Source organism: Opisthorchis viverrini, assembly GCF_000715545.1.
Source record: "Opisthorchis viverrini unplaced genomic scaffold opera_v5_214, whole genome shotgun sequence".
Taxonomy (NCBI): Eukaryota; Metazoa; Platyhelminthes; class Trematoda; order Opisthorchiida; family Opisthorchiidae; genus Opisthorchis; species Opisthorchis viverrini.
The window spans coordinates 598,337-609,921 of record NW_008751869.1 but is presented as its reverse complement, the minus strand read 5'-3'; the positions used below and the strand labels follow the sequence as shown (position 1 = coordinate 609,921).

The 11,585-nt window shown below is 43.8% G+C and overlaps 1 protein-coding gene across 1 annotated transcript in view; it reads left to right on the top strand.

Moving 5' to 3' along the window:
* Positions 1-9,238, top strand: part of T265_14540 (hypothetical protein) — a gene marked incomplete at both ends in the record, with an annotated part of 19,867 nt that extends 10,629 nt beyond the window's left edge. Inside the window, 7 exons of the mRNA XM_009174121.1 lie at positions 683-1,032; positions 2,463-2,690; positions 4,226-4,334; positions 5,531-5,586; positions 6,512-6,643; positions 8,557-8,760; positions 9,126-9,238. Of these exons, the coding sequence (XP_009172385.1) occupies positions 683-1,032; positions 2,463-2,690; positions 4,226-4,334; positions 5,531-5,586; positions 6,512-6,643; positions 8,557-8,760; positions 9,126-9,236 (1,190 nt within the window). The remainder of the gene's footprint in view (positions 1-682; positions 1,033-2,462; positions 2,691-4,225; positions 4,335-5,530; positions 5,587-6,511; positions 6,644-8,556; positions 8,761-9,125) is intronic.
* Positions 9,239-11,585: the final 2,347 nt, after the last annotated feature.

Genomic DNA, 11,585 nt, shown 5'->3' with positions numbered 1-11,585 from the left:
ATATATAACTCCTGTTTCTTCTATCACATTCCTCCTACATAAACCGAAGTTCTTGATTCCTCTGCTGTCAGTGTGAGGTTGAAAGTTAGGCCACGTAGTTTTAAATTTTTTAGGCCCTGGAAAACTTTTGAAAGATAAAAAAACTTGGGAGCGAGAATTCCCCAGGGTTCCAGACGAATTTCCGTCAAAACCAAGATGGTATGCAAATGAGCGTAGTTCGCTTATTTCGTGCAGTTTGGTTCAAGTAGAACATAATGTTGGTATAAACTTAGGGGCTGTATCTAAATGATGAGCCCCAAGTGGGGTGAAACCGATCGGGGGCTGTCGAGGAGTTTTCACCAAACTTATAAATAGTGTATTACGCCATAAAAACTGGGTCTTCACCTTACCCTGCAGTTTTATCCCCTCCAATCTAATTTCAAATCTTGTGTTTGTAAAAACAGCGAGTTGCTGTAAACCTTGATTCCTTAAGGTAGCACCAACACAAGCTTTGGGCTAATATTTTTCGTATACGCTAAAGTCTGCACAGTTACCTTCGTCGGACACACGATTCCGTGAGTTGAGATCTGCAAACGATTTGTGAATAGTTTGCTTTAAAATACTTCCGTTTCCTGACGTTAGGCGTTTTCTTACTATCAGCGCTGTATCTGAGTGTCTGTCTCCTGATATCTTTCATTTCAAGATTACCCGCACAATTCGCCGAAGGAAAGCGCCAATCCTTTCGAGGTCCGTTACTGGCCTGAACCACTTGACGTCAAGCTCAAATTTCAGAAGGGCATCATGCAAGTCATCACCCCAACAGGCAAATCTATCGGAAACGACTGGAAATTCGTGGTGCCTAGCGTTGAAGCCTACCTCGATGACTTTGATACAATACGTACATTTGTTGCTAACGGGCCGCTAAAATCCTTCTGCTTTGGTCGTCTAACCTATCTCAGTTCAAAGTTTGGTTTGCACTCTTTGTTAAACAGCTCCAAGGAATCGATGGAACAGAAGCCAGTGTCCAAACGTGACTTTTACAACGTACGAAAAGTACGTCATCACTTGAGGCCCCGTGAATAACCCTCAGTTTTACCCCATTCCCAAGTTTTCGCTTCTCTACCCACTGGTTGTCTCTACAGCTAACGATTTTGACCCAATATGTCCTACCGCCTATTGATCACCCTCAAAACGATGCAGCAGAGACACGTTTCATCCTCACACAGCCTCTTTAGATTGGTGTATCGGGATTAGCCAAGTGAAACTTTGAGAGATAGGTAATATTTGAGCAGAAAATCGCGTCTATTATTCACTTTTCGGACTGCGCTCTCTGAGAAAAATGTTACCTCATCCCAGTCAGTCCAATAGCGCACGGTTTCGGACGGTCAAGGTGGAATTCCAGCGTGATCAACCAACTTCTCCCGACGGAAACAACTAGCACACACAATCTTCACATTTAATCGAATGCGAAAATCGTCTTGGCCCCATTAAAGGAATTAATCGAATTTTTGATTCAACTAGTCAATGAAATTTGTCGATTACTTTTTTAATCATTTGACTATGCTATGTGCTACACAATGTGACTTGACCTTGGGTAATTCACTGCTGCGTGCTGGCAGTGTGTATCAGTTAGCTGAAAGTTCAAGACAATCGGTCGATGTGGGAGACTGTTGTCGGTGTAGCCACAGATTAGTTTTAACTGATTGCTGATGCAAAACCAATTGAGTTTATGTAAGTGCATCGTGCGTTCACAAGCAGACCTTACTCCATATATACTCCGTACTCGACTGATTTAGGAATGTTTGTTCAGAAAGTCGCCTATCTAATGATTCTCAGGAAAGGCAAAACCGGTCGTTAGCTGTGGAGCAGTCTTCAGCAACCTTATTAGTAGTCTGTTACATCAGTAGATTTATGATACCTTCGAACTTGAGCCAGCCTGTGATAAATATGCCTCCACAATCTCTTCTGACAGTGACGTAACGCAAGTGACTCCGGGACCCATTGACCTGTGGACCACCCTTCCCACCCCTCTTCTTTCTTTTTTCCCCTCGTTGTTCACCAAATTCGTTTTTCTAATGACTCCGATTTCTAGCATAAAAGTTTGTTTTTCTTCGAACAAAGAATGCGTCACACAGCATGACATTGTAACATTTCCCAACGAGACACATTAATAACCGTAATCGTCTTTTAAACTAACTGGAGTTGAACCTGAATTTGTTAATCTGACGGTGAACTCTGTTGGCCTTTCACGATTTCACAGTTTTTTTTTCTCATAAGCGTGCGGCGCAGTCTTAAAAGAACCGTGTCGATAGGTGACACATTATTTAACGCGTATGTGTTCAGTTTGTGAAACTCAAGCCAACTGACGGGGTAGACTCCTATGGGTTCATCCCACAGTGGTCCCAAATGTGACAGGAGAGCAATATATCTGTCCGTACTTTGATTGTAACCAAAACACCTCTTTATCTGTTTTCCCGATGTAGGTCGACACGCATATTCACGCAGCATCGTGTATGACCCAGAAGCATCTTTTACGGTTCATCAAAAAGACCATTCACACCAAGGGGGACGTGTTGGTTTGTGAAGACGAAAAATCCGGTAAACTGATAACGTTGAAACAGGTTTGTTTATTGACTTTCCTAGTAATCAGTCGAACTTTTCATGATATTATGTTTGGACTGACCTTCTCGAGCGTGCATAGCAGCTGTATTGTAGATTTTCAACGTATGTTGTAACAAAAATAGAGAGATAAACCTGGTCCTCGGTAACTTAAGGCACGATCAAGTACGTTTTGTCCTGTCAAAGGTCAATCTGCTAAAGTCCGTGTGCCTTTTAACGGTGAAATTTCAAGTTGCTTTGCTTGATTAGTAAAATCGTTCGTATTTGCCTTTTGCAGAAGTGAGAGAGTACTTCTTCCTCGTGACGAATGTTCATTTAAAAACCCTCGTCGAAGATGATTACAACACTCCTTCCTAATCTGTGGTTCTCCTCAGATAATACGACTCCATCTGACACTGACGGTTGGCCCGCTAGCGGTTGAAAAACTGAAGTTGATTTCCACATATAGGATAGGAAGTTTTTAAGTGGAGCTAGAACTTGGTGAAATGCCGAACTCAAGCAGAGCCTGTCTTCAGAGATCATTTCTCTAAAGTGCCAGCTATCTTCCCGCCCGTTGTGATCGACAGAGAAGCTCGCATTTTAATGGGGGGTAGCAGCTAGACAGGTTGATTCAGCAGTGATTTTTATCCTTTCCCCTTGATAAGAGAACCAAAATTCTTCCAACGTAAACAACTTAGTTCACGGAAAATCTCTGCGTTACAAAATTCTCGGGATCAACCATTCCAGGCAGCGAAGTTTTTGAAACATAGGAAACTTGGTGCCTCGTCTAAACTGATCACGCTAAATGAGTCACTCTGGGGGAAGAGTGGTCTTCATGAGCTTCCTTGATGTTTCATCCTGGACATATGGTAAATTTTCTTGATAGTTCCCCCGGAGACTGATTGAGCACTTCTGCTCTGACGATCCCAGGGAATCACACTGAAATCTGGTTATCTTACGCAGTAACGCAGCTGCAGTTTTTTGCCCGAAACTTAAGGCGAACAAAGACACACGATTCCCATTTCTTTATTATTTGTCTATTCGCATTTTTTCACTTAACCTGAGAGCAGACAATGACACCACCACTAAATCGCCAGTGATGTCCTAATGTAGTAGCAAACTTGTCACTGGTAGCCATAGCTTCATCCCATAACTAGATCCGGGACACAAATTAATAGCGAATTCACATAGCCGTCATTTGAACAATCCTCTTGTTCAACTATCCTGAAGTAACTATTCTGGCGTGTCAGAATCAAAGTGACGAAGACCCTTCTTGAGTCCCGCTCTTATCAAACCACTGGACTTGAGTTTCCCTATCATAAGAGCCCATCAGTAGTGTGACATGCAAGAAGGACCTGTTATCTCTACGCCACCAGCGCACGTTGCATCACCAAGTCTAAGCGGGCAAACGCGTTCACTCTTGAGCGATGAGATTGGCTCGTCAGACGCCTCATAGCCATCCACATGTGCAGTGGTAACAGCTTACCACTTGGCCTGCCTAGAGGTTCAGGTGAAAGCGGTGTTCTGGTGTGCTTGGCGAAGGTGAATTATCTAACTCGAAAATCCACAAAGAGCAATTTCACCCCTTGGAATAGCACCATGTCAAGTGACTATTTGGTAGGGATCACACAGTATCTCCTCATCTCAGTTGTGTAGCACCCTTTCGATACCCAGCCGCCATGCCACCGGAAAGAAGCACAAGCGTCGAGATACTGCCAGATTGCCCAAGCCTAGACAGAGACATTCGAGATGCACTGGTCTGTTTCGAATCACGAGCCTTCCGGTCAGCTAGCAAGTTCTTAACCCCTGTGTCATTTCCAGGTCTTTAGCCAATATTCTCTCTCACTGTAGACGTACTGACGACCTTGACATCGGGAACCCGTGCAGACATAAACACGCCACCTCTGCGTGATCAGACCTACTGTATCCAATGATTTCAAGAAATATTACTAAGCAAAAGACTACTGTCTTTGAGCTTCTTGATTTTGAATAAATAGACTTAGTTTCCGAAATTCAGTCATTCTCGTAAACCTGAGCGAACATAATCGAAGTTCGCAACTTATCTTGATGTTGACTGGAGTTCCAGGTTGAGATCAACAGAGTCCCTCGCCTCTAATAAGCGGCGTTCTAGTTTAATCTGTAGGATACACACACTCCAAAAACCAACAGTAGATAGTTTAGGAGTACATATCAGAGGCTCGCATCAGTTGAAGCTGAGCTTGATTACTTATCGGGTCATTCTACAGATGTCATCCCAAGATGCCCAGATCATGCAATGGCTAGATAAAGGGTCTGTGAATATTATAAAATCTGTAGTGAATTTCCAAAATTTCTTCGAAAGTATCTTCAGTACCTGAGCTATTCTTGAAGCGAAGAAATTTAGTTGACTTTTAGATTTAAAACGCCGTTTTATGATTCCGACAAGCCATGACATACTCGAAATGATTTGATTTGAGTAGCTCTGTTGTTCGCTTCTCAGCTGACATGGATTTTTGCCTAAATTCTGCAGCTGTGTATTTTGAAGCAGCTTTCAGCAGTATATTGAGTAGTACTCACAAAAGATAATATATAGTGTTGGCAGAAAAACCGAGGGGTCCATCACTCCGATTTCAAAACGAAAAATCGATAAGTACGGGTTGAACTTGCACTATTCGTGGGAGAAAGCACTTCGCGACATTAGTGGAATGGTACTGAATCCAGGAGGAACACAAACCATCGATTTAGGCATCCTAGTCATTTTTCTCTAAACCCTGGTGAGCAAGTTAATCTGTGACGCCACTGGTGACAGCCATGTAAGGCCTTGTTGCTTCATTTGGCAGTGTAAATAAATCACTATTCTAATGAATGCATTCAGGCCGGTAACACTGTACAACAGCCGGTCGCAGTTTCCGTAGGGATGACTTTGTACAATAATTTGATGAGCCATATTTCCTATTTACTTTCAAGCTCATAGACCAAGTTGGCATCTCGGCTCATGATATGACCATAGACAACTTGGATGTCCATGCTGTGAGTTTTCATTAGAACATTATTCCTGAATTGTTGGTACACCTTTTTCTTGGTGGGACATACTACTCACGAGGTTGCTGAAAATTCTTGTTCCTGGATTAGGTTGCTTTCACCATATCGTGTATTATGCAACAAAATAGCTGTATGTAAGTGCTGGATTGGTCAGTTATCCTCGCCGAGATAACTGATACACCCTGGACTCTCGTCCCATACTGGTCTTGTCAGGTTGTGAACACCTGGATTCTCAAAGCAGGATTACCCTGATGGGTTTCTGATGACTATGAAACGTTACTGGACCTGGGTTGTTTGGTCCTTTGATAAGAACACTGACCAATCCGCTTGCTAAATGCATACGACTGAATAGAGGGAGTCATTTCCGGCAAAAATGGAAACTCTTCACAAATTCTCAGAATTACCCGAATCGGTTTGTTTCAAACCCTGCTACCTCGATGAAAATGGGTAAACTTGACTACTTGTGTTGTGGAAATTTTTTCTTGCTTTGATGCAGCAACCAATTGGTGTGTAGTGCGGCAGACAAGTCACGCGTTTTCGCAGAAAAATCCGAAAGGAGAATCAGAATCAGAAAGGAGGCTGATTTGAAGAATGGTCACTCTTTTGTAGAGTATACAATAATTTTCTGGTAGCAGAAACAGACCCCTGAGGACTCGTTCAGAAGAGGTTCCTATACAGGATGCTAACGGGAGTTTCCACCGGGGTATCAAATAATATAAGCTCTAATTGAAAGTTCTTCGGTGGGGAACCTTGGAATGCGCACAACTCCACTAAGTGGTGGTTACCTCTCAGCTTTACTTTTGTTGTTGAGTGCCTATATTACTCCAACAATGAACGATGTTTCTTACCGATAAGATGAAACATTTGACTGTGATCTGTCTTGCCTAATCTATTTCTTTTTTGTCTCGCTAAGGATCGAAACATCTTCCATCGATTCGACAAATTTAATGCAAAGTACAATCCAATCGGACAAAGTCAACTTCGGGAAGTCTTCCTCAAAACGGACAATTATATGAAAGGGACACTCTTTGCCCAGATATTGAAGGTTAGTTATCAAGGCTGTCCACCTGACTAGCTTTATTCTGCTTGTCGTCGGGTGACCGGTCGGACTTGTGTCTGAGGAGCAGTCTTGACTTTTTGTCGCGGATTCCGTGGGTGCTTTTAGAGTTGCAGGTTTTGAGCCATATCTCACGGCATCATATAGGGTAGTGTTGTAGGCGATCAGTGGTTATTTTCTGTTCTGTTCTGACTACTCATGAGTAGCATGATTTACGCCCCGTTTAATATGATGCCGTTTCGTCTCCTTGCTGGTGGTTTCTCAGGCTTTCGCTCTTGCTTAAGGTCTGTTTGTGCTGTAGTAACTGACGCCAAGATATGTTGCCTGTCCGTCTTTGTTTGCAAGTTGGTACGATCTTAGCCGGGGATCGAACCCAGAGCTCCTTGAATGAAAGGTGAGCGTGCCATCCACTCCACCAACACGACGCATCAACATACCATATTTTTTATCACCTTTATACCGCCTCTGCCAGATAGCCTATGTTGAGATTTGTTTTAATCGCGCAATCCGATTCGGCACATGACACGGGCTGTTGCATCACGCCATCAGCCAAAGACAGTTTCCGAACGTCCTGATTGTTCTCCACGCCATTATTTCCGTATACGGCCAATTTACACTGGCTGACTCTCCCGTATCTGTACGTTTGTAGATCGTTTGGTACTTGCTTGCTGTTGCTTCCAGAAAGCCCTGCTGCCTCACTGACCGTTTTTCTGACCCTACGGATTGTGCTGCCATTGATTGTTTGTTTTGCTAAATCCACGATATTTATCGACCGTTCGTCCAAAGAACCAGTGCTTGACAGTTCTCGATACATCGTCTACTGCCCTCATCCATCTGTTCCTGCTGCCCACTGAATATGAACTGCGTATAGTCTGATAGATGAAATCGTCCTGTGAGATCCTTAACTGCCCGGATCTTACAGGTGGTATCCCCAGACGGCCTGTTCGGATTGCACTGCAAAGAAGAAAGTCAGCGTATTTTAGACGTGATTGATCCCATCGATTCCTGGGATCCAAACATGTTAAACTGCATATGTGTGTAAGCGTAACATATCGTACGTTGTTCGCTCGACATCCGCGGATACATACGTGATGTGCCGGTGGAAGAACTACCGTTCAGTTCTGTTTGTTTGTTTTTTTCATTTTGGTGACCTCGACACTTCAGAAGTTATTGTTTATAGGTTGCTTCGTTTTCCAGCAGTAGAGTCCAGTTTGATCGTATGATACGGTCATTTCGAATGCATTGTTTCCAATAGGAATGTTAGTGTCCCGGTGACCGGATCAAGGTCAACTGAAGAGACACTTTGCAAACGAAATAAGCCGAGGAACTGACAGTTCGGTTATTTTCATTGGTTGCTCATAAGCAACCGACTTCCACGAACTCTTACAACCTTCCCGTGTAACGGTGACACTACTGATGGGGAGGCACGCGAGTAGTATGTTGTTCGTGTAATTTTGCTTTGCGTCTTTTGAAAAGGGGAGGTCTGTTGTGGAATTCGTGGAGTCACTGCAAAATTTGCCTGGATTTGAGCGAGGAACCATTGGAGTCAGTGAATCTCCAAGAAAGTTCAAGAAGACACGTTCGGGAGAAGATGGGTGTCCAGTTTTTTGTAAATAAGATGCAAATTGGAGTTTTGCTTACCTGTTCAATGGCCCGTAACCGGTCACTTGGTGTTTCCTAATAAATAACTCCGCAGCGAAATCCTCCTTCCTTTCACCTGTCGCGTAACTCAGAGGAACCAAGTTGACTGAGACTTCGTCGTGTTGACCCGATCTAGACACATAAGGTTGAACTCTTCATGATCATTGTTACTAGACGAATGGTGGGAAAGTTGTTTCTTCTTAATTTACCTCCAACCGTCTGACGTGAGATATGTCCACCTCTTTCGTTTCGTTTTTCAGGAAGTGTTTTCAGACTTGGCCGAGTCTAAATACCAAAACATCGAGCCGAGACTCTCAATCTACGGACGGTCCATTGACGAATGGGATAACCTGGCCAAATGGGCCATAACCTGCGAAGTTTACTCAGAAAACGTTCGTTGGTTGATTCAAATACCCCGCCTCTTTGATGTGTATCATGCAAAAGGATCAATGAAATATTTTCAGGTAAAGTTGAGAGACTTTTCGACATGATAAAACATTATAGGATGATTATGCTTCAATATGGGCTGATTTACAGTGATCCTTACACAGAAGGGTCACTTAGAGAGTTATCCTCTTTGAAGACATGTATAAACTCGATCTTGTACAAATGTACTGCACAAATATCTTCATGTGTTTCAGGGAGAACGACGCTTAAGCCGTAGAAGCATAATTCTTGAACAAACTCTGCCTAAAATGTTGCTGAATTCTATCCGCTTTCTCGGGTTCGTCGGTTATCTGAAGCCCTCAAGTTTGGAAATTTGACACCAAAGTGTACGAAAGCTGAGTTTGCAACCGCTGTTTGAAGTAGACTTCTTCTGAAGTGGGAGACCAGTGTTTGGCAGTTGATCAGATGGCTGTTGATCTGTTCGCCGAGCTTGGCAATTGATTTGCAAACGTTTCGTCACTATTCGAGGAGACACTGTTGGAGCACAGAATGCTGAAAGCTGAGCTCATTGAAGAGGTCTCCTCGAATGGTGACCAAACGTTTGCAAATCAATTATCAAGCTCGGCGAACAGATCAACAGCCACCTGATCAACTGCCAACTAATACACCCGAGCTGCCAATATTCCAACACATTACAGACCAGTGTTTGGTCAACAAAAATACCTCAACTTATTGATCGTATGTAAACTGAAACACGAGGTGGTCTTGATGCAGCACATTCGGATGAAGGTCACCATAAACCAGAAAATCGCCTGACACTTTGTTGTCTTCAGTTAGCAGCAAGTTATTCGAAAAATGAGCATACAGTTTAGTATTCCTTTAGGAAATAGGGACTATGGAAATTCAGGGACTATGCCTACATGATAAGCGACTAAGAAGGGCTTTTAGAGAGGTTGCAACAATCTTGTACGTAGTATTTTGTCGGGCAAACTAATCCTGTCTGGCGAAAAATTTGACAAGGGAATCTCGCCTGCCGCATGAGAGTGCAGGGACCATGGTCCAAGTCAGGGGCAGTATTATTAAAACCTCTTTCAAACCACCCTACGTATCTTGCGGGACTAGGCTGGTTACTTGCTCCATTCAAATACGCTGAAAACCTAAATTCTAGGCCTTACTTTCTTACCTTAATAATTTTGCCATTAGGTTTGTTCGGGTGGGGGAGTTTCCCACGCCCTGGAGTACCCCAGTGTGCATTTTCCAGGGCTGTTCCATGCTAATTTGACTGCAAAGAGTCCACCTAAGATGCTCGCACCCCGGATGATAGATTTCAGTGGTTTTCATAACCGGATTTATCTATTCACTGGTTTCGAACTATGCTCATATTCCATTAAATAGTTCCAGTCGTTCCCTCTTCACGCAATCCTTGCTTGAGATAAGTTGCGAGCGGTGTTTTCTCTGCATTTGGATTGCGTACATAAGTTGAGTTAACAGACATTAGGTCCACGCAGTCACGCAGTACTACCCTTCGGATGGCTTTGTCCCGCCTTGGGGCCCCTGAGTTCGTTTTCCAAAAATCGATCCTCGATTATACTTCAACCAAATTAATCAGCTATGCTTGGTTCTAGATGTCCGCCTGAACATCGTTTTTCATGTGCCTTGTTGCATTCACAGGATATTCTCACAAACGTGTTCCTACCCTTATTCGAAGTGACTGCGAACCCCAAATCGCATCCGGAGCTGCACGCATTTCTACAATTTGTGACAGGTCTGGACTCGGTTGATGACGAGTCAAAATCTGACAAGGTCGGTTTTAATCGTTCGACCCCAACACCGGAAAACTACTCTCACTCCGAAAACCCGGACTACGCTTACTACATATTTTACATATATGCGAACCTTCCACAACTGAATCAGTTTAGAAGGTGAGTGAATGATTCATCGCGTACCGGTTTACCCACTGTATTCACAAGTTGATGATGAACGTGAATCGGTGAGTTTCATATCTGCGTATTCAAATCCGTGCAACTAATATTTGAACGCAGGCCACATGAACCTTAATCGGTGTAGCTGCAAAGCGGGAAGGATGAACAACCCTATCCCAATGGGTTTAAGTTGGTCCTGTGTTGGAATGGTCATACGACAGGTCATCGTAAACCACCTCTGAGTGAAACCGTCAAGGATCGGAAAGGAGTAACCATCTTGAGTAAGGAGGAATGCATCGACCGGTGGACCAAATACCTCGAACAACAATCGTCATTGCTACCAGCTGGCACAAATCAGGTGACATGGAACCCTAGACTTTGAATGTGGAACCGCTTATGGCCTCGGAAGTTCATGATTGCATATGTTCTTTCAAGCGCCACCGAGCCTCTGGCCCGGACGATCTCCCACAAGCATTTTTCGAAGATGAAGATGAAGTCCTCAGTCAGCGCTTTTGGGACCTGTTTGCTGGTATTCGGGAAAAGGAGTCTGTTTGAGACAACTGGTGATAGTGCCCATTCACAAGAAAGGGTCTCATGAGCTTGGCAACCACAGAGGGCGGTTCTAATGAGACTGTTGACGTCAATTGTGCTTCGTTGACTCACGGTAGCTCGTGAGACACTGACTCGAGAGCAGCAAGCGGGATTCTGGCCTGATATGGGTTGCGTTGACCAAATATTCACACTTCGTCAGATGCTAGAACAACGCCGTACGTTCCAGTATTCCTGGATTTCCAAGGCGCATTTGATTCGGTTGACCAGTCTTGTCTTCCCGACACGTTTTTCCACGAATGCCCCGGAAGTTCGTCAACATAATAAGCTTTTTGTACTCTTAGACATCGGGATCTGTGAGAGTATACGGTGAGCTCTCCAGGAGCTTCCGCACACAAAGTGGTGTCCGTCAAAGATGCCCACTTCCTCCA